This window comes from Gopherus flavomarginatus, chromosome 2, assembly GCF_025201925.1.
Source record: "Gopherus flavomarginatus isolate rGopFla2 chromosome 2, rGopFla2.mat.asm, whole genome shotgun sequence".
Taxonomy (NCBI): Eukaryota; Metazoa; Chordata; order Testudines; family Testudinidae; genus Gopherus; species Gopherus flavomarginatus.
Genome location: NC_066618.1, coordinates 24,491,379 through 24,514,743, shown reverse-complemented (window position 1 = coordinate 24,514,743; position 23,365 = coordinate 24,491,379). Strand labels below are relative to the sequence as shown.

Sequence of the window (23,365 nt, the reverse complement as noted above, 5' to 3'; positions counted from 1 at the left end):
AATACACGCAGGGAAAACGTAGATTGCTCCAGTTACCCATCCATCAACTGACACTTAAAAAATTGTTAAGGAACAATGCTAGAACTGCAAGCTTTGATGATTCTACTTCTGTCTTCAACCAGTTTACAAAATTGGTACCGACTAGGAACCACCAAGGACCAGGTCAAACAACAAAAAACTACCCACTCCCAGAATTTAAAGTGATAATCTCTCAAGAGAGCCTGTAGTTGTTCAGTGGAACCAGTTACACAAAGGAAACTGTTCGGGATGAAGAAGAAGTTAGGCCTACCTAGGTTACCATCAAGGAGTACTAAGACTTCAGGTAAGACTGACATACAAGCAGACTGAAAATCCTTTTTCTCTAAAAGATTTGTTCCTACTGCTAAACAAACAGTACTTCTGATGTAAGAAAGCTTATGGTCACTATATACCACTGGTCAAGACTCCCAAGGGGAAGAATCAGAGGTGCCTAACTCCAACCTCTGGGTGATAACACAGAGGATACACAAGTACTCCAAGCCATGACATGGGCTATGAGTTGGAGAACTGCAAAATTCCAAATCTGGATAGGTAAAGACACAGAGGCCCAACACCTGTGGTCTACACTGAGAGATCACAAGGGGGACAGAGGTGCAGCTAGCCCTGTCACCATGACAAATGCACTATTCCTTTTAATGTGTGAGCCTAATAAAATTGTCAGTGCTACAATGGGGTTACCTTCTCTTATACCTCATTCCAGTAGACAAAAGAGCTGCTCTCACACTACATAATGGGAGCAGAGCATACTCAACTGTGCTAGCACATTGTGGGACTTATGTGCAACACATAAAAACAGACACATGGACCAGAAGTACATCATCTATGAACTACAGAACTTTCCTCTTACAAGCAAGCTTAGAATATCTCTCAGGAATAATATCCTGCTTAGAGCAAAGCATCATCTCGTCCACAAAGTATGAATTGTAAGCATCTCTAGGTTCTAAGGCTGTAAAAGCATTCTTCTGATATAAAGATACCAAAAATAAAGTAAAGTAGATAAAAATATAATTGATATACATAAAGTAAGAGTTTTTTAAAATTAATTATTGGCAGGAGAGAAAGTGCTATATAAAATCAGTAAGATAATGCTGACCAAACTCTGATGCAGGACTCTAAAGGTGACAAACATGCAAAAGAATTACACATAAAAAAGAGAACGGCAAATGGAGAAAGGAGTGGTGGTTGAAGCTGAAGGAAGAGTGACCAAAGAATGGACAAAATTTGTCTCTAGTGTTAAAAACATAGCCCCCGCCACAATCTGCAAATGGTAATTTTTCATCTGAAGTCTTCTATCCTGTTCAACTTTTTCAGCCTCTAAAGATCCATGCCATATGACATCATTGAGCATATAGTGAGGGATCTAATACACCGGTAAAGCATTAATTTTCAAATTACATTTTTTCCCCTCTGTGCTCTGTATGTATAACTATGAGTATTAAAGCACAGGGGGAAGGAGTATGAGCAGCACAAAACCTAATTTCTCTTATGTATAGGCCACAATTAACGAGGCCACAGACCAGTTCCAGCCCTCAAGCCATGGTTCAGTCTATTCTACCGTAAGGGAAAAAACAGATCAGCAAATGACTAATTGTGATACACTGGCACCCATCATAGTTTGAGATAGTGTATCTGAGTTTGGAACAGCAGGAGGTAGGCACTTACAAAAACTATTGATATAGCAAATTTCAAATTATTATTAAGCAACATGGAAATATCTAATTGAGAATAAAAGGAAACTCCTATTTAAGTCAGTGCTCACCTTTTGGGAAACGACCCCTCCCACCCCACACACCCCTTCTGGTAGTCAAGCTTTGCTTTCAAACTTCACAAGCAGCAAAGGCTTTAAAATCTATACCACTTTTTAACTTGGGTAAGATATTTAGAATGTTTACCTTCTGCTTTCCTCACCTCCCTCATTACTGTTTTACTCCAAAAAGGGTATGCTTTGCCACCATATTTAGAGACTCATACAGCTACTTCTGCTTATCTTCAGTAGAAGCCAGCAGATCAGCATCAAATCTCAAAAAACTCATCACAAAAGGTGTTAAACAGATCAGTCATTTTGGATAGGTGAAACAGTGTCTGAAATATTTGCATGCTTCTAATTTTTAACTTCACAATTTATACTTACAAATGACTACAAAATGAAAAAGAAGAATAGAAACTTAAAATGTTGCCATTAATTTGTTTTCTTGGTTCTCTACAAGTCACCTTTATTTCACCATTAAGATAACATATAAGGGCCAGGAAATTTCTCTTAATCAATATTTTACAGCAGCGCTCCTAAACTACCCACACTGCACTGCACAAACAAGAATTTACAATAAATTTAAATGTAAAAAGAGTATGAACTATTTATTAAAGATGCCTAATTAAAAAGAGACCTATTGTGTAAGCAACAACACAGCAAGTGCAATTATTGCTTTTTTAGTATTTAAAATGCCACAGTATTACATTTGCAGGAGAGTATTAAAGGGTTTCTGTGAAAGGCAAAGTTTCCTAAACTAACACAGAGATGGTCTTAATGTCATAAAAAGTACAGGAATCTTTTGGTACAGTTTATCAACTCAAAACATTTAATCCCTTCTAAATATGTAAAAAACCTGTGAAGCAACTGTCACTTACTCTGTGTGGCCCTGAAAGACATTCACAGAATGGATAGAAGGATCTCTGAAATCCCACAGACGAAAGGTTGTATCACGTGATGATGTCACCACAAGACGTTGAGTGGGATGTGTACAACAATGGGTTAGCTCTTGGTCATGCCCTACAACCACAGATGAGAACACATAAGGTAACGAAAACGCAAGACTTTTCATTTCCACAAACATTTGGAATGAAATGCTGCTCAGACACAATTTTTCCAAAAATGGTAAAAAATTGTAATTGGTCTGGTAACAGTAATTAGTAATGCTACTGCTGTGGCAGACATTTAGAGTTGTATTTGGAAGATACAATTTAATGAATAGTCATTTCATCTGATAATTAAGTAGCCATATATTATTGACATCTGAAGTAGCACAGGTATGAAAAACGAAACTTTTAAGAAGTATTGAGAAAAACTGCAGCACTAAGTTTCAAAAAAATTGCTCAATTTTACACGTTTTACCACATGCTCAAAGGAGAATAATTACATGTTCATGGCATTCAATTAATTAATATCATACATAAATAGCGATGTAATATTTATGCTCCTCCCTGTAGCTTAAGCTTTATGTTTAAGTCCCTTCCTGCCTCCAAAAGACACATTACTCACCCAGAAGATTGTGATGTCTGGAAGGAGTGATCATTACCAAGACACAATCCAGCAATCTTAAAAAGCTTTCGTATAAGCAAAGAGATACCTGTTAGTGAATGGACAAGTTCAGATGTCTCCACATCATACAGATTTGCTGTCCTATCCCAGGAAGCTGTTACAGCTTGCTTCCCTCCAACCAGCCAGTCAGCTGCTATGACTACTCCTTGATGGCTTTTCAGGGAGGTTAACGGAGCTCGGATAGTGGGACAGTCACTGGAACCATCTCCATCTCCATCAGGTTCATCTTTATCTGAAAACTCAACTTCATCTTCCCCAGACATTTGCTGTTAATCACAAGAGTATATATATGAACATCTTTTCTATTTACTAATGGGAAGTTGTACTTTAAAAAAACCCACTCCCCTGACATAGCAATACCAGCAATAAAACCAACAATGATACACAGACAGCTACATGAGGGAGATGGTTTAACCCTCGAGTATTCCTTTTGCTGCCATAAGCTGCATCTCCACTAAGGGGCTCTGCTGGTATAACTATACCAATATAGCTGTTCCAGCAAAGCCTTTGTAGTGTGCATTACCAAGGGGTAGCCTACTATATTTCACTAGAACATATGTATCTCTTAGATGACACTGAGCTATATATTATGATTAAGCACTAAATAATTAGGGTAAATAGCATTTACAATATTACTGAGAGGATGTAGGGGAAAGCAGAGCGGTTGAAGGCAAGTATGTGTAGAGTCACAGAGAGGTTAAGGGGCAAAATCAGGAAAGGGGAGGATGTGGAGGCAAAAAGGGGTCTAGGAGGAGGCATCAGGTCACAGTCACCAAAGACCTTGCTCCTCCCCATTTCTTACGCCACATGGCCTGTCTGCAGCTGGTGTTTAGGATACCGGTGCCTCCCTGACAGAAGCAACTGCTCCGCTTCCCATCCCACAGCAACTCCTGTGCCTTGTCCCAGCTACAAATCAGATCCCCCCCTGTATCCACCAGCACCAGGCACTGCTGAGCCTCCTTTCCTGGGGGTCTGTGGTTGCAGAATGAAGGCAAGGGCCAAGCACTTCCACCAGGGCTGGCTGGGCTCCTGATAGGCCCAGTGGCCACATCCTCAGGTCCACTCTGACTTGGACTGCACATGGTGGTGGTGCCATCTCCTCAACTGCAGTTTCTCCTCAGAGGGCTGAGCTTCTGGGGTCCCCTCGCTCCCCATCAAGTCTCTGCATCTCCCAGACTCCAAAGCACGCCAAGCAGCTTCCTGGGGACCAAGTCCAAGCCGCTCTCATTTTACTTTCACTTTTGCTGACAAACCCACCACAGAACAGAACAGGACTTGATAGCACCCAGGGCCAAAGCACATTCCCAGGAAGCCCCCCAGTAGAGACACCCCAGTATCTTCCTGCTGAGTTACCAACACCCCAAAGATCTGGGAGGTCAGAGAGATTCAGAATCTTGAGCCTTATAATGAGAGGAGATTAAAGACCAGATCCAGACACACTTCTCCCCTCACACCCCACTCCTCTTCCACATGCTAGGTGAGTCAAATGTCATTCTATTAATTTTGGAACTTCCCCTGTTCTCATCCGCAATAATATCGGGGTTCGGTTTCCCCGTGCAGAAAAGGCTGGGGATGCAGGGAAGACAGGTGGGAGTAAGCGAAAGCATCCAATTTTAGTGTCAATCCATGACATACACACCAAGACATGAAATTAATGTGCACATACACACACACACACACACACACACACACACACACAATGGAACAAGGTATGAGATCAAGGTTTTACAGAAAGAGAGAGAGAGCCACAAGACATGGGATCAATGCATGGATGGTGCACACACACCAGTTAGATGTAAATAACACCTATAATTTTTAAGTGAGAGTAATGAACCATTGAAATAATTTACGCAAGTGCTGATGGATTCTCCTTCACTGACAATTTTTAAATCAAGACTGGATGTTTTGGAGATCTGCTCTATGAACTGTTTTGGGGGAGTTTTATAACCTGTATTATACAGGACATCAGACCTTCTAGCCTTCGAATCTATGAATCTATTACTCCTTTAACTCTTCGACAGACCTTTACTTACCCTTAGTCATCCACTCCCATCCCTGCAATTCTTCCCTGCTATCTTGGTGATACCAAGAAAAATCCTGCAATATTGTAATCTTTAAATACACTGTTTAGTGGCCAATCTCTTGCGAACAGAGATTTTCTCATTGTAGTGGAAGTACAAATTAGTACTGTACCACAACTATTCTTACCCCGCAAGCATCTTACACAGAGGAAGACCTGTAAGAGGTTATCAAAGCATCTAGTTTTGCTTGTAGTTTACAAGTTTACATTAATTACTATATCAGAAGGTCTTGCCAGGGCGCGTAAGTCTAAACGTACATTTCCTTTGACACAAGTGTAGTCCAGTGTATGCAGCAAGAGACTGGGAGCTAGAAACTCCAAAATTCTGTTCTTCATTCTGATAATAATTCCCTTTTTGGAAAAGCAACCTCTGTGCCAGAGGCCTGGTCTACACTTAAATTTAGGTCAACATAGCTACGTAGGCCAGGGATGTAAAAAATCCACATCCCTGAGAGACATACCTATGCCAACCTAACTCTCAGTATAGACGCAAACAGGTAAATGGAAGAATGCTTCCATTTAGTCTAGCTGCCATTGACTAGGGATGTGATGTTCTAACATCAATGGAAAAAAAAAACTCTTCGTCAGTGTAGGCTGCGTCTACACTACAGGGTTATACGAGCATAGCCATAGCACTGTAGCTAATCCGGTATAGCCTTCACAGTGTAGACATCCCCTTAGTTTTTGCATCTGCAAAATGAAAACACTACTTTCCTAACAGATTTGGGTGCTAGGAGGAGCATTTGTATAGCTCTTTGAAAATGGAAAGTGCCAAAAAAAAGTAAACCACCATATATAATAAAAATGTTCACCATGAGTTTGGTAAAAATTTCCACCCAACCTTTTCCACTAGCTAAACTCACTGGGGAGAGAGGCTCTCTCTCTGAAAATCTACAATAGATCCTTGCAAACTTGAAAGGGAATTATATTTGCCATGACAAATCAGTGAGAAATACTCTGAAATGGTCGGCATTCAGACAGCTAAAAATTGAAAGTTACAACAGAAATACTGACAGTGTTAACTGCATATCCACTCATTACTTGACTGAGTCACATATTAGCTCACTATTATGTTTTGCCCTCAATTTCTGGAAGGAGGGTATATGATTCTTTGCACAGAAATCCACTAGCAAAATATCCAGTTTAAACATACTTTTAACAGCTTTATTTTTTAAGTATGAGTATTTAGTTTGATAACAAGTTAGAGGGACTGATAAGGTTATGTGGTTAACAAAAAAAAAAAAAAAGCAATAACACACATGCAATTTAGGTCCCAAATTTCAGTTATTAAAAAGATTTTAAATACCTTCAGAAGCATTTACACTGAAATCTTAAACATATCAAAGAAACTGTTGGAATGAAACATTCCTTTACAGTGTTTGTAACCAAAACACTGCAGCACAAGTGCATGAGAATCAGAGTTAAAACAGACTAGTCTCACACATCAGAAACCCTACTGTGGCATTATCACACTGACAATTCCTACATACCCTAGCCTCCAAGGACAGACTGCATATTAACCTGTACACCATCTAACCTACCCTACACATAGGTTGCAGATATCAGAGTGGGCCTGAAATCCAGAGACACTAGTACCATAGACCAGAAAGGGTGAAGATACCGCATACAATGGAAGACAATACCTTAAGTTATACATGCAACAAAAAACTAGGGTTTCTTGTGTGGTAGCTGGTACCTTTCAGCCTAAAAGAAAATGTCCACACAGCAAAGAAAAACCATGGCTGACCCAGGCTCATGGGCCTCAGGCTGCAGGGTTGTTTCATTGCTGTGTAGACTTCTGGGCTTGGCTGGAGCCTGAGCTCTGGGATCTCCCACCTTGCAGGGTCCCAGAGCCAAGGCTCCAGCCCAAGCCTGCAAGTCTGCACAGCAGTTAAACAGCCCCGCAGTCTGGGTCAGCTGGCATGGGTTTTCCTCGGCTGAGTAGACATACCCAAAATGTATAGCACATTCAAATACATTGATGGAGCTCAGTCTCATTAGATTAGATTAGATTGTCTATCTGGCAGTTCAAGTAAAACACTGCACCAGAATCTGTACAGTAGAACACAGCGGCTTTGTGGATGAGCAAAATTAAGTTAGCAGATGTCTGTTATATAACTATATAAATAACTGACAGACTCCCCCTAGTTCTTGGCAAAGATTTAATAGCAAAAGACTGAAGTGAGACCATAATTACTAATATTACATTACTTTTAGAAAATGTACTACAGTACATCTGTATAATGTTTTAAAATAAAAAAAAAAACCAGACTATTTTACTAAGTATAGATCAGTTTTAATGAAATACATAGAGGCATTATCCTTATTATACTTGCTCTCTAAGGCCCCAATTCAGAAAAGAACTTAAGCACATGTTTAACTTTAAAACACGTTTAAGGCTCTTTAAAGCCCATAAGTGCTTTGCTGAATTTGGGACTTATGTAAGCCCAGATACTATAAGAGTCACTAAATGAGAGGAATGCATCTGAGGAAGTGGGTATTCACCCACGAAAGCTCATGCTCCAAAACGTCTGTTAGTCTATAAGGTGCCACAGCATTCTTTGCTGCTTTTACTAAATGAGAGTAATTTTACATTTGTGAATAGTCCCATGGATGTATGTATTTAAGCATTTGCAGGATCAGGGACTAATTCAGAAAGTTTGGTAATCCATAATAGGCCTCGCTGTTATTAGTACAAATTAGTGAACTTCTACTGAGTTAAGTCTAAATATCGATGAATGGATACAAGATTAAGCTAAATACCAGTTCATTATTCACGCTAGTTAAGACTGATACATGTGACCCATGAACAACCTACTAATGTGTCTCAACAATTTTTTTTTTCAAAGTGGTTAGAGATGCACTCAACTTTAATCTTATTTTCTACAACTTTATTAACAACTATATTTTGGATTACAACGCAAAATTTTACTTGTCACTATTCTGTTTAATTATGCACTTTTCTTCATTTGGAAAAAAAAATCAATGAAGTCAGTTGCACTTTCAGATTCAGTGCTGCAATATACTGCTTGGAAACACTAAAGGAAGGCCACAGAAATTAATCTATTGACCGCAGAGTTTTATAATTGTCTTTTTACAAATATGTAACATTTGGGCCAAAGTTGAGTTGAAAATATCCCTTTAAATAAAAGAGTCTATTACACTTTTACATGTAATCACACCACCTAAATTGGATGAAGTTGCCCTAGGATCAATTTTTAGTTTGTGTAAGTTTATTGCTTACATTGCAGTCTGCTGTTGGCTGAGGCATGGGCAACTGTACCATATATCTCCAAATGTGAGCTGTCTGGTCTCCAGATGCTGCACAGAAATAAACTGAATAAGTATATTTCCATAAACACAATAAAGAAAATGTTTTGTTTTCACATTTTGGCTATGCTGCATGAATAACACTTTTTTCTAACAAAGTTTGGTAAGACTCAGCATAAATGGTTGCTTCCCAGGCTTGACAGTTTGCTAAGAACATGATTCATTACACAAAAGGGGAGAAGTAATCCAACTTAATTACTCCTCGAAAACATTCACTTTCTTTTAGGGAAAACATACCGTTGAAAATAGTGTATGCTTGAACATTTTATTAGTCTTCTGTTCCAAAACACTAAGATGTTACTAGCAAATTTAAATATGGATTTTATATTAGTAAAACAACTGATGTTGTGTCTTTAATGCTTTAGGAAATAAAAAGGAATTATCTCCCCCCCTTCTTTCCCATTGTCATCCAAGAATTTTTATCATCAGACACAAAAATTAAGTCTGATTCTAAGTAGAATCCAAACCAACAAATATGTTTCTACCTGAGGTAGCTCAGTATAGCATCAAATTCTGTAAGGTTACAGACCTACTGGTTGCTGCATAATGGAAACCTAAATCAGGATAGCATACGTGCATTAGAAACAATAGCCTCTCTTTGAATAAGGATAACTCTCACACACCCATGGCCTATACAATGTACATTCCATGAGGATTTCAAGTTCACGTGAAGGTGCACAGGATATTGTGGGATCTGCTGCTCATCTATGTAATAACGAAAAAGGTACAGGCTGGTCTCTGTTACTGCCCCTACAAGAAAGTATGAAGTGAGATGGCTTCTGGCTCATAGTGGAATCTCCAGCACATGTGGTTGGTAGTTCTAAATGAGTCTTCTCTGGCATGTTTTAGTGAGGATTTGTGGCCCTACACGGAAATGCTAGGAGGAGGACGAGGATTGGTAAAAACAAGGGCACAATCAAGATTGGTGTTAAAACTTTATCCGATAATTTCCTACCTTCAGCATTCTGGGTTTATTTTTTTCAATTATAAATTACTTCACACTAGAGGACAGTGTAGAACAGGGATTTTCAAACTGGGGATCAGGACCCCTCAGGCAGTCACGAGGTTATTAGATGGGAGGTCGCCAACTGTCAGCCTCCACCCTAAAACCCGCTTTGTCTCCAGCATTTTAATATATTTAACACCATTTTAAAAGTGTTTTTAATTTGTAAGGTGGGGGCGTACTCAGAGGCTTGCTACGTGAAAGGGGTCACTGGTAGAAAAGTTTGAGAACCACTGGTGTAGAAATAGTTAGCGGTTAAGAACTTTGCCATTTTTCAGCATTCCATCTCTCAAAAGTGGCTTGCTTGAGCAACTTCAAATTAAACAGAGAAAACTCAGCTTTGGCTTTTGGAGAAAGGAAAGCGAGGTTTATAATTTCAACCTTACTGCTATTACTAGGGCTCTACTAAACTCATGGCCATGAGAAACATGTCACAGACCATGAAATCTTGTCTCTCCCATGAAATCTGGTGTACGTTTACCCTATACTATATAGATTTTCAGGGGGAGACCTGGGAGGGGGTTCCACTCCAAAAGGGGGCTACCAGGGGGGAGGGGAGGGGAGAGAGGAATTGCAAGGTTATTGTAGGGGGGCCACCACCAGCAGCAGCAGAGAAGTAAGGGTGGCAATACCATACCATGTCATCCTTACAGAGCTGGGCTCCCAAGCAGCAGCCACCACTCTCCAGCCAGCTCAACACTGAAGGCAGCGCTATCGTCAGCAGCAGCACAGATGTAAGAGTGCAATACTGCGACCCCTCTATAAAAACCTTGCGAATCCCCACCACAGAACCCTGTTTGGGGTCAGAAATGCTACAGCTACAACACTGAAATTTACAATTTTTAAGAATCTATGGCCATGAAATTGACCAAAATGGACATGTGATTATGGTATGGTCCTCACTATTATGTAACTCTAAGCTTGAGCAGAGTCAACTATAAATGCTAGAGAAAAACCACCACATGATTGGCTGGAAAGAAATATTCACTTTCATAGATATGTATATGGTCCCCAGAACCCTTGTATGCCTCCCAATCTTGAAAATGTTTTTCCTCATCATCCTTGTTTAGCAGGAAGTTCCATTATGCCCATTTACCTATGGGGAAGTAAGGTACAGAGATATTAAGTAACTTGTCCCCAGAGGTCACACAGGCAGCCTGTAGCAAAACAGGCACTGAATCTCAGTCGCCTGAATCCTAAAGCTAACATCTATCGCTGAATCATATGAACCATAAGATTAAGCACATCCTACAGATTTGAACACAGCGCAGTACTGATGATGTTATGGCCAACGAGAAAGTTGTCACACTCATAACATATCAGCCACTATACAGAGAATATCCTTCCATTATTGCCTTTTGAAGTCTATAGTTGGTTCATTAATATTAAAAAGTATTATTAGTTTTTTCTTTATTTGAAGAAAATTAGAATAGAAAATAAAAATGTAAAATGTCAATGTGATGTTTATTATTCCAATCTGCACACTAAGGACTACTAGATATTTCCCAAATCAGAAAAGCCATGCTCTCTGCACCAAAAGCTTATTAAATTAGAATGAGTTAATAAATAGTAGGGAATTGGAGAGGGAAAAATGGGGATAACATCAAAAATATCTGCTACTCAGCAAAAGCTATCACAGGGTGTTACAGTAAAAAGAGTGGTTTGTTTTTACTTTCTTATGACAAGCACAATACATGAAACAAAAATTCTACATACCTGTAAGAGCTACTTGCTCCGCTGGATGGAACTTTATAGAATTTACTGCATAAAACAAAACCAAATTTTAGGCCAAAGTTACAGGAAAAAAACTTTTAGAAAAGAAGTCAAATAGTAAAAACATTTGTAAAGTAGTGAAGAGTCAAATTTTATCCTGAAGGCTTGTGATAAGATAAGGTGATAAGTAAAAGCAGCACAGATTTGTCAAGAACAAATCATGTCAAACCAACCTAGCAGCTTTCTTTGACACAGTTAACAAGCCTTGTGGACAGGGAGAAATGGTAGATGTGTATAGCTTGACCTTCAAAAGGTTTTTAATATTGTCTCACATGACCTTCTTATTAGAAATTAGGGAAATACAAGCTAGATGGAACTACTATAAGGTGGGTGCACAACTGGTTGGAAAATTGTTCCCTCAGAGTATTTATCACTGGTTCACAGTCAAGCTGGAAAGCATATCGAGTGGGGTCCGGTTTTGTTCAATATCTTCATCAATTATTTAGATTATGGCACAGAGAGTACATTTACAAAGTTTGTGGAAGTTACCAAACTGGGAGAGATTGCAAGTGATTTGAAGGATAGGATTAAAATTCAAAATGATCTAGACAAACTGGAGAAATGGTCTGAAGTAAATAGGATGAAATTCAATAAGGACAAACGCAAGGTACTCCACGGAGGAGAGAACAATCAATTGCACACAAACAAAATAGGAAATGATTGACTAGGAAGGAATACTGTGGAAAGGGATCTTGGGGGTCATAGACAATCACAAGCTAAATATGAGTCAACGGTGTAACACTTACAAAAAAGGGGGGGGAGAACATTCTGGGATGCATTAGCAGAAGTGTTATAAGCAAGACACGAGGAGTAATTCTTCTGCTCTACTCTGTGCTGATTGGGCCTCAGCTATGAGTAGTGTGTTCAGTTCTGGGTGCCACATTTCAGGAAAGATGTGGAAAGATTTGAGAAAGTCCAGAGAAGAGAAACAAAAATGATTAAATGTCTAGAAAACATGACCTATGAGGGAAGAGGTTTGTTTAGTCTGGAGAAGACTGAAGAGAGCACATAACAGTTTGTTAACTGTCCGGGTGGTTAAACACTGGAATAAATTGCTTAGGGATGTTGTGGAATCTTTGTCATTGGAGATTTTTAAGAGCTAGTTAGACAGACACCTGTCAGGAATTATCTAGATAATTTAGTCCTGCCTTGAGTGCAGGGGATTGGACTAGACCTCTTGAGGTCCCTTCCAGTTCTACAATTCTATGATTCTAAAACTATTAGTCACATAAGCCTACATAGACTAGTTTATACACAAAGATAAAAGTCAATGAGAATTGTATTAACATGATAATTTTGGACCTTCATCAAGTTTAAGTGTTCTGCATATAAACTAAATAAATGTAGTATGTATGTCAAACCCGACAGTCTCTACGCAAAAGAATAAATGGACACAAATCTGACATCAGGAATCATAACACTGAAAAAACAGTAGGAGAACACTTCAATCTCTCTGGTCACTCAATAACAGACCTAAAAGTGGCAATTCTTCAACAACAAAAACTTAAAAATCAGACTCCAATGTGAAGCTGCAGAACTGGAATTAATTTGCAAACTGGATACCATCAGTTTAGGCCTGAATAAAGATTGGGAGCGGCTGGGTCATTACAGAACCTAAACTTAATTTCCTCAATACTAATTTTTCCCTACTGTTACTCACACCTTCTTGTCAACTGTCTGTAATGAGCCATTCTTACCACTTCAAAAGAGATTTTTCCTCCCTTGGTATCCTGCTGTTAATTGATTTATCTAGTTAGCCTGACCTCACACTTGGTAAAGCAACCCCCATCCTTTCACATATTTATACCTGCTCCTGTATTTTTCACTTCATGCATCTGATGAAGTGGGTTCTAGCCCACGAAAGCTTATGCCCAAATAAATTTGTAAATCTTTAAGGTGCCACAAGGACTCCTCATTGTTTTTGCTGATACAGAACACCACAGCTACCACTCTGAAACCTTTACAATGGAGTTTTCTAATAGAGTTGGGAACCTTTATAATGGAAGCCATTATAGAAAGATTAATGTGTATACAAATACATATACATACATACACACACCACTCCAAGCACCTCGTATGCGCTTACCTGATCCGACATGCCCTACATATTTGACAAGGCACTTTCCTGTTTCTATACTCCACAGCAAAGCAGTATGGTCTACAAAGGTTAAAGCAGAAGCATTTGTAAGCATTTCAAGTATATGCAAAATTTTATTTTTCAACTACTATTATACAAGCCTTACAGTGAAAAGTGTAATTGCTAGAAGGACAAATGAAATAAACTTCAATTGACTAAGTACTTAAAGGAAAGCCGTATTGTATTTTCAAAGTTTCCATTCACTGCAACTTGAAAAAAATGGTTAGTGTCAATTATAACATTTAACAGGAAGCTGCTACTTTAAATCAAGTTACTTTGAGATGAGTTTTAACAGGCACGATCTACTTCTAGAAGTTGTATTCTATTACTTAGAAAAAGATGAATGAAACTATTTACCCATCAATTTTAGGATGTTTTTATGCCATTAAAAACACTGCACAACTGAAGTGATGGGGAAAAAATAAGTCAACTTAAACAGAACCCACAAGAGTGTTTGCTTCATTCACTCAAGAAGGCCTTTCAACAGATAGGAGTCCTCAGTTTGCAAGTAAAGAGCATCCATGCTGATCTGTTGCAGAGATGCAACAAAAGGAGAAAGGAGGTTTCTAAGTTCAATGAGGACCTAAAACACACAGGGCTTAATTAATTAAAACAACTCATTTGTACCGAGAAGCAATAGCCCGTTCACTCTGTGGCGCACACAGGTTAAGTGCTCCATACACTGCAAACCACTAAGCATCTCCACATGCTGATCTACTCTCTAAAGTAGCACCAATTATAACATATTATCCAGCCAAGAAGAAACTTTCTCAATGCCCATCCAAGATAGGGGCTCATACGGAGGTGATGCTGGTTTTGCCAAAAAAACATTTAAGTGTGAACTGATGGCTGTAGTATCTGCCTCTCAACTAAAGGAGAATATGTATTAATAAGGTCCTCAATCTGTGATCCTTACAGATCTTCATCTGTTTCTAGATGCTTAAGTAGCATCAAAAGCCAGGGTTTACTTTCAGCTGTACGGCTCAGACACCATTCAATTAAATGTACGGAAGCAATCATTACTGCACTTCTGGATCCCACAGAAACAAAGAAGAGAACTGTCATCACTATATTAACGATACTGCTTCCTAAAGGGCTCATTAACACACACAAAACCAGACACAGGTTATATGTACACAGTTAACAATAAGTCATCTCCCTCAATTGTGGTACCCCATGCGAGTACCCTCAAAGTTAACAACAACCCAAAACCACCTTATAGGACTTCTGAATGGGTAAAAAAGGAGCTCCCTAAATGATACTACATCCATTCCTTTTCGCACACTGAATAGCCATTAAATTGTAAGTGGATCACTGCTAACACAGGGTTGAAGGCGAACACTCAACTAGGATGCTTGAACTTTCCCACATATGCCCAGCTAAACAGAATTTCAGATAAATCCATTTCATTTTGTTTAGAGAGCTTAAGATGCTGAACCTCCTTAATATAATTCTATTATCAGGGTAACTATATAAACTACTTGAAAGGACAGTTAGCCAAACAAATGCAACTTAATTCAGATCTAACATAAAAGACCCATGAAGACATTCTCATATATAGAATGCAACTAAACTTTCACTTATGCTTTAAATCTAATCACACTTACTGAATCTAACACAAACATTGTGAGAGATACCAGAGTTAAAACATTACCAGCAGATGCTGTCCCCAACACGACTGGCTGAGTTTTCGTGACACTGACATCCCAAATACCATCCCTGTGGCCAACATACTCCTTCACCAGTTGACAGATTGCCCTTGATGTTGTAGTTTTGAAACTGGATACAATCTATAACAGCAGAGACAACAATTTATTTTTCTTATCAATCTGCAGATAATTATTAATCACTCCCAAAAAGGCAGTATACACAGCCTTTGTTAACATAAATAGATAACATTTTTATAGTCAGCTCTCACTTTTCTTATGGTTCATTATTTATCAAGAGAGTTTCTTGACCTTTAACTGAAGAAAAATAAATCTTTGAAGTTTTCTTATAAAGACAGTGGGACACATTTTGTCCGGGGTTAGAATAATGCAATACAATGAGATTGCACAGATACCACAGAGAAGAATTTGGCCCAATGTCTAAGCTTTCCATTCAGTTTGGTAAGAGGTCCTTGGCTATAAGAATTTCCCCTTCCTTTCCCACAAATGGTTATGCGCCTGAGGATAGCTTGTATTTTGCTGTCCGATGTGAACTGTATTGTATTATATAAGTCTGGGGAAATTTGTTTGCATATAATATGTAGAACTGCCAAAAATGTGTAAAAAAAATCCAAAAATATTGATCCACTTTTCTTCAAAATTGCAAAAAAAAAAAAAAAAAAAAATCAATTAGCTTTAAGTCTAACATTTTGCAGTATGTACGAGTTAGCATATACAGGCAGTCCTTTTTGCATGATAATGAAGTATTTTTTCACAAAAGTGTCAAAAAAATCAGAGGCTAACAAAGTTATATCTGAGCCACTTGCGGGTCACATTCCCTTAGATTCAGTGCTGTTACGAAGAACTTTTTATTAAATCAAAATTAGTATTTAGGTAAGCATTAACAGAACAAGAAAGCAGATAACAGAACCAAGGGGAAATATACCCATCTTACAGAAAAATAAATGATTATATTAGTGCAGGAACACTGAAAACAGTGTTGACCCATCCATATTACGGTATCTGAATTGGATAAACTCCGTCAAAGGGAAGTGTAATATATAAAGAAGAGAAAGCAAGATAGAAATATGATTTGCCTTGTCAGAACATGACAGACTTCCAGAAATACGCTGAAATTAAGCTTGTATAAATAGAAAATCCCCCAATACAAAGGGGATAAAAAAAACAAGCTTTGCTCATCTATGCTGTAGGGACTACTCCTTCATTTTCACAAGCTTTGGGGCTCATTTAACAAGTGTACTATGAGGAAGATGGTACCCCAAAGTTGGATACAAACTCTGTAAATGATACATCCTGAAAAAATTCTTAACAGAAGTATAATTATGAACAGATATTTTAAGTTATGTAGTCAGACACTTGTTAATTCAAACCCTAAAATGTCTGGACTTAAAAGCAAATAGATCTTAAATAATTAACTCTACATTTCAGCTACAAAGAATTTCCTCTATCAGAGGTTTTACTCAGGAAAAATATTATTAAGAATGAAATTCTATTAAATCTGTGATGACTGAGCAAGGCAGACATGGCATTTAAATATCACGTGATTAAAACAAAGTGAAATTGTTTCAGGAAAGATAGACTTCAAAAAACAGAGAAAGCCTGGAAGAATATTGAGAATTAAAATATTTCAGGTTTTTTGCATGTCTGTCTTCTAATGATGAAATCCTCCATAAAGTCAAAGTTAAATTGTTAACAAACAGAACAGCTTCAAATCAACAGAAGCAACAATCACTTAAGGATGCATTTAAAAGGAAACAGGTTAATCCTCACAAAACAAGGTAGAGATTAGTAGTTTAACCATACTGCAGAATTAATCATAAAACCTTCAAGACAAATCTTAAAAATGCAGCTTTCAGATTTAATATACTCCTTAAAACAAAATGGAGCCATGTATGCAAAGCAGAACAGTAGAAGTAAGTTACAGAAAGAGGACTAACATACCTCTCAACTGTTTATCAAATTTCAAAGTTACATATACACACACCTTTCAGCTCTTGAGCCCACACTTCCCCCTTGAAAATGCCATTACAAAGTAACCTAGACAACGTTATTTTATCTTCAGTTTTGGAAAAAGATTCTGTCAGTTTAAGTTTGACGCATTTTTTTCCAATTGTCATTAAAGTCTCTCTGGGAAAGAGCTTCAACAAGGCAGGCTTGTTAAGCCATGTACTTAGACACACCATACTTTGAGCATCTGGCATTTGCCTTCATTTTTAAAGCCCTTTTTAGTAATCATTGCTTCATGTTTCTGTTAGAAATATCCTTAAATTACTTACTCTTCAAGAGTAAGAATTCTGTTAAAAATGGTGCCCATAGATTCTAGGACTGGAAGAGACCTTGAGAGGTCATCGAGTCCAGTCCCCTGCCCTTATGGCAGGACCAAATACTGTCCAGACCATCCCAGATAGACATTTATCTAAACTACTCTTAAATATCTCCAGAGATGGAGATTTCACAACCTCCGCAGGCAAAGGGAAAAGCTAGTTATTTACCTTGTAATTCTGCTTCTCTGAAAACCATTTGGCACTTGGCACAAATTTGATGGGTTTGTTTCAGGTGGTGTTTATGTTAGAATTCTAAGTTTGTGGTTTCTGATTTTGAGCCATGATTTTTTTCTATGCATGAGTTCTTTGGGGTTGTCTTAGTTTTTGTGGAAGCAGCCTTCCCAGCACCCCACCACCACCACCACCAATTAAGAATTGACTGTAATGTTCAAACACAGTAGTTGACTCTCCTCAGATTGGTGTATGGCCACCACTGATGGTTGATTCACAGCCAAGACCACTATTACTGACTTAGTGATAACAATCTTTTGAAGCCTGGGCAGTTTTTAATGTGCCACACCGAGGAGCTAAAACTCAGGAATAAGAATTCTGTACCAGATATTATCTTTACAGGAGAGAGAACAAACCGAATCTGTTTTCCTTTGCTTTCCCACTTCAAATACAGATGATTTTATTTACTGGAATATTTTACTACTCCTTTACTACACCTCGAAAGGCGAATGTCAAAATTGCATTTAACTACAGTACAGCATCAAGTAGAAAAAAGAATGAAGAACCTGATCAGTGAAGCACAATACAGCAGTCTGACACTCAAAGTGGGAAACTGAGGCTCCATTCCCTCTGACTTAGCCATGCACTTGCTATCCTACAGCTTTTTGGCACATTTTCCTATGGTGTTTGAGTGCAAGAGAAGTTTTCTTTTCTTAACCAGATATTATTCTGTATATCTTTCTTGAACTTCTGTCTCTCAGCACATTATAGTTTCTTTGTTTTACAAAGCCAAAGAAAGAGTGACTACCTTCCCACTCAGAAAAGTGACTGTTCAAAATGAGCTCACTCCCACCAATTGCAGAGGTTAAACTCTGCAGAACGCAGTGGGAAGAGATGCTACCTGCTCTGCAGTCTTTTACACTCTCCTGATTCATTGTTTTGTATCTATAAGCAAGAGCAGTAAATGAGTAACAATGAAGAGAGTAAAGTCTTCTGACATGGCACAGTTGACAGCTATGATACCCATGAAAAATTATGAGATTCTGCATGTTCCACCATTCGCCACTACTTAGCTGTACATGCATATTGGCACACTGGGAAGCAAAGCAGTTACCCATGAGTCTCCACCCCATATTTCCCAGTTTCCCACGCAGAAGTTGCGAGATCCATCTGCTTTCCCCGGGAAAGAATTTGAATGCTACATTGCAAGCAATTAAGAGAAGATAAATATTCAACATCTGCTTTACAAACAGTAGTTTCTGCATATTCATCAAAATGAGAAATACTATTCTGTGACTACAAAACTGTACAATTAATCCTATGTTGCCCAGATTTTAACTAGCCTTGTTAAAGAATTTGCAACTTATGCATTACAAAAAATGAGAGTATATTCTCATCACATCAGTACATTCACACTGATACATGACAATAGGAACTATATAAAATCTTCAGGGAGTAAGGGAACAAACTTGTTAGACTGGACTAAATGATAAAAAAAACAACATCCCATTCTTATCCACTTTTTTCTCCTATATATGAATTTTGTCTAAAGAAATCCATGCTCATTATACAGACTTTAAAGTCAGCCCAGTGCATCTACTTACTTTTTATTTATCTAAATTACATACAAAATGTTAACTTTGACTCACCCAAAAAATTAGCAGTGTGTTAATTTTTAGCAGTTACTTTCTTATACTAATGTCTTCCCAGCTTGTTGGCAGGCCTTTGAGACTGTCAGACTAATTCAAGGGGGAAAAGGGAGCAGTGAAGAGAGTGGGGCCTGAAAAAGGTGCATAAGCTTCACCATACTGTATCCATGTTCCCACACTTCCAAGTAGAGTAGTAAACGGTTCCTGTAAAAACCTCCCACAATGCCTGTATACTCCCACAGCAGCACATAATGAAGCTAACCACGGGAACAGTTCATGTATTTTATCTACAAGGTCAGGCACCATTTTTCATTGCAAAGACCTCTGCTACCCTTCCCCAGGAAGTTACCAATGAATAATCCTCATGCCAAGCAAAAAAAGAGCAGTGTGTAGACACCTAGTGGCTTGGGAATGAGAGGGACAAAACACGAGTAGATAAAACATACAAGATAGACAGAAAAATAAGATTAAAAATGGAGAGAAATGTCAAAGTTGGGACATAAATGGGAAGACTGTGGCAACTTTGCAGAGAGATAGGCACCCCTTCTTGCACTATCTGCCAATTGGAAAGGAGCATGATGGAGACGTTGGGATCCTATCCATTATCACATACTTGAAAATCAAGAATAGACAACCTGCGATAGGACAAAGCTCAAAACCACACTAAATTAATTCAACTGCAAGGCCTTCTAAGGATAGTTTTAGAGGTCATTCCCAAAGAAGTCCTCACAGTCAAAACTTATTTAATTCTGTATTTTCAACATGAAAATACAATAACTCTTTTGTAGTTTACACTGCCATAAAATCTTTCCCCCCCCCCGCACTCCAATTTCTATTAGCCTTCTTAAAAATCATATCTTACAGAAGTTTAGTATAGCACTCCTGAAGGGATAACTGCTGAATCCAACATAGATACTATTCTTTACTAGGCATGTTTATTTAGAAATGGAACTATACTGCTTAACACACAACATGTTATAATGTAAAAACAACCACATTAGTCTCATAAGTACACATGAACATTAAGGAGAGGTTTAGTTTGTCTCATACCTTGCTGGTAGATGCCTTGTAAGTGGTCTTCAATTTCTGTGAAAGCTGACTGGTACTATGACTGGCTGTTGAGACAAATAAGTTCAAAGGAAAATATTTCGGGTAATAGGTTTGTTAACTTCTTTGTGCAATGGTATGAATTCCCTTTAACTAAACTGTAAATTTTGTAAAGCTAAGTATGAAAGGCAAGCTACAGAAAACCTAATATTTATTAATATTTATCTTACCTTTTGTTTTCAGTTGTCCTTTGCTCAGTTCAGCTCCATCAATTGTCTGTCCTTCAACTGCTAAGCGCTCATTAAGTGTATCAATCTCTCGACGTACTAACAGTAGCAAAAAAAGTTAATATAAATAAGCAATTAAAAGCAGATCATTAAAATACTGTACTCTAAGGAATTTTGTGGTATTAAGTCATCTATTTTATGAGTCACAAGCGTAGATTCTTATAAGCTTATAAAAGCAGTCTGCATGTTTTAAACAAAGACAAAATGTCATGCTGAACTTCCCAACCAATGATAAACCTTAACCCAGGTTCCAAGGAAACACTGCCAAATAATCTTGTCACTTCTCATTATGGTTTGCTAGCAGATGTGACTGAACATTAACAGGACAATACCTGTAATGTGTGTAGAACCCATGGAGAGCAGGGATAGCTTAGTGGTTTGAGCATTGGCCTGCTAAACCCAGGGTTGTGAGCTCAATCCTTGAGGGGGCCACTTAGGGATCTGGGGCAAAAATCTGTCTGGGGATTGGTCCTGCTTTGAGCAGGGGGTTGGACTAGATGACCTCCTGCGGTTCCTTCCAATCCTGATAGTCTATGATTCTATGATCAAACTAACTCCACTCAAAAAATGGAAATTCAGGAAGTAAATGGAAGTCTGTGGCCTCACAGCAGTTATTTCATCCACAAATAGCAAGTCATTTCTAGGTTCTATTAAGTTATAAAGCAGAGTTTTTCCTTCTGTATGCTATTCATCTGAAGTTAGTGCATTGCTGAAAATCAAAAAGATCCATCAGGGCAACAGCATATTGAAGCTAATAAGATTAAACAAGAACACTCATTACTCCTGGGGGAATTCTGCACTACTGTGTATACACATCATTAATGAGCCATATTTTAAATTGTTTGCTCAAAAAAAGCTTCTACGAAAATCCTGCTGCAGTTCCACCTTTTGCCACCATAGGGCGCTGTGGTGCTAGAATACAGCAGCTCCCAGCCAGCTAGGGAAGAGAAAGAGCCTCTAGAACCTTCTTCACAGGTCAGGAGACAGGGGCTATGGAGAGACAGACAGCATGGGAGTGCTGCTGGGGGGGTCAGACGGGGATCATAAGGGCTAGTGGGGGAGGACAGACTGGGGCAGGGGCTGAATGGGAGTGGAAGTGCAGGTCAACATGGAGGCCGGGGGAGACGGTTCAGGGACATGTAGGGACAAGGGAGTGGCTGTGTGGGGGCACAGAGCCACATGAGGAGGGGGTACAGAGCCACATGGGGATAGGGGTGCATGGCCACATGGGGATGGAGGAAGTGAGTGTCTGACAGGGGTGGAGAGACATGTGGACAGGGGGTGCAAGGACATATGGGGATGCAGGAACACATGGGGACAGGGGCAGATGTGCCTGACAGAATGGGAGAGGCTAGGGGTCACCCAGGATCTGCATGAGGGAAGCTCCCTAACAATCCCTCCCTTTCCTCACAAAACACCTATTCCATACTTTTCCCCACCCATACCAAACAACCCTCCAAGTTCACACCCAGGGTCCTTCCCAGCAATTTACTTCCCTCTCCCTCAGCTCCTCTGTAACCTGACTCCTCCCAGCCTTTGCACTGCTTTGTGGAGTACAGGAAATACAATACAGAACAGTAGTTTAAATGAATTACTACTCAGTTCTGTATTAATATGCCTAGTAAGGAATTTGTCAAAAAACATTTCCTGAACCTTTGTTGTCTGTATTGTTACAGACACACTCACTGATAGGTATTTGGAAATAAATGACCAAAAATAATTGAAACTGGTGTGATTGTACTGTGTTATTTTGACAAATAAAATATGCAGAATTTTAAAATATTGTGCGCAGAATTTTTAATTTTTGGCGCAGAATTCTCCCAGTAGTAATGCATTTTATTCCTAGAAGTATCTTAATTAAGATTAACTTAATTAAGATTAACTTATTTTTAAAAGAAGGATTTGATGTTTGTACTATGTATTTAATGTGTTTCATTGAAGTGTTCCGATACTGTGTGCATACAGTCTTGCACAATGTACTTTTACCATTACTTCTCTAAACTACCCACACTCACCATTTATACTATACAGTTTTTTATAAGCAGGGCTGGTAGCACCACTAACTAAGGTTACCCTATGCTTCCTATGATAAAACACTGTTTTCAATTGTTTATAACTTTGCCAAACTTAATTGCCCGACTGAAGTTTTCCATGCCTGGTGTCTGCTTCAGGCTAAAGTTTATTAGAAAATTTCAGCCAAAATGATTCAGCCACTTCAGAGAACAAGGCCAGGGAAAAATATGTTTTGCCCAAGTTCAAGTCTGAGAACCTTTTCTCTCAAAAGCTCTTAACACTTCCATATTTTAGAGCAGAGACCTCAATTTGGTGAAGTGGCCTTTGTGCCAGGGATGTACAGTTTGCTGTTTCTGTGAAAATCCATCAATATTTGGCCAAATTACAGGCATTTGGAAAAAAAATAGCAAGTTTGCACATACTCAGTAGAAACCTAGATTTGAGCAGCTAAATTCCCTAAAGATTCCGTCCACAATGGGCAGTCTCCAGCCTAGAACAGAGCAGGACTTTCCCTGAAACTACAGTTCTG

General features: G+C 38.7%; 1 protein-coding gene across 3 annotated transcripts in view; it reads right to left on the bottom strand.

Annotated features, from left to right (window-relative positions):
* WDR37 (WD repeat domain 37) overlaps positions 1-23,365 on the bottom strand; it is a 64,245-nt gene that overhangs the window by 22,182 nt on the left and 18,698 nt on the right. For 2 of the 3 annotated variants that reach the window (XM_050942259.1, XM_050942260.1), the window contains 9 exons: positions 20,767-20,862; positions 20,540-20,604; positions 18,955-19,038; positions 15,333-15,468; positions 13,628-13,699; positions 11,485-11,529; positions 8,680-8,756; positions 3,384-3,621; positions 2,665-2,806 (listed from right to left, as the gene is read on the bottom strand). In XM_050942259.1, the coding sequence (XP_050798216.1) occupies positions 2,665-2,806; positions 3,384-3,621; positions 8,680-8,756; positions 11,485-11,529; positions 13,628-13,699; positions 15,333-15,468; positions 18,955-19,038; positions 20,540-20,604; positions 20,767-20,862 (955 nt within the window). The remainder of the gene's footprint in view (positions 1-2,664; positions 2,807-3,383; positions 3,622-8,679; positions 8,757-11,484; positions 11,530-13,627; positions 13,700-15,332; positions 15,469-18,954; positions 19,039-20,539; positions 20,605-20,766; positions 20,863-23,365) is intronic. The other variant, XM_050942261.1, reaches the window with a different exon arrangement.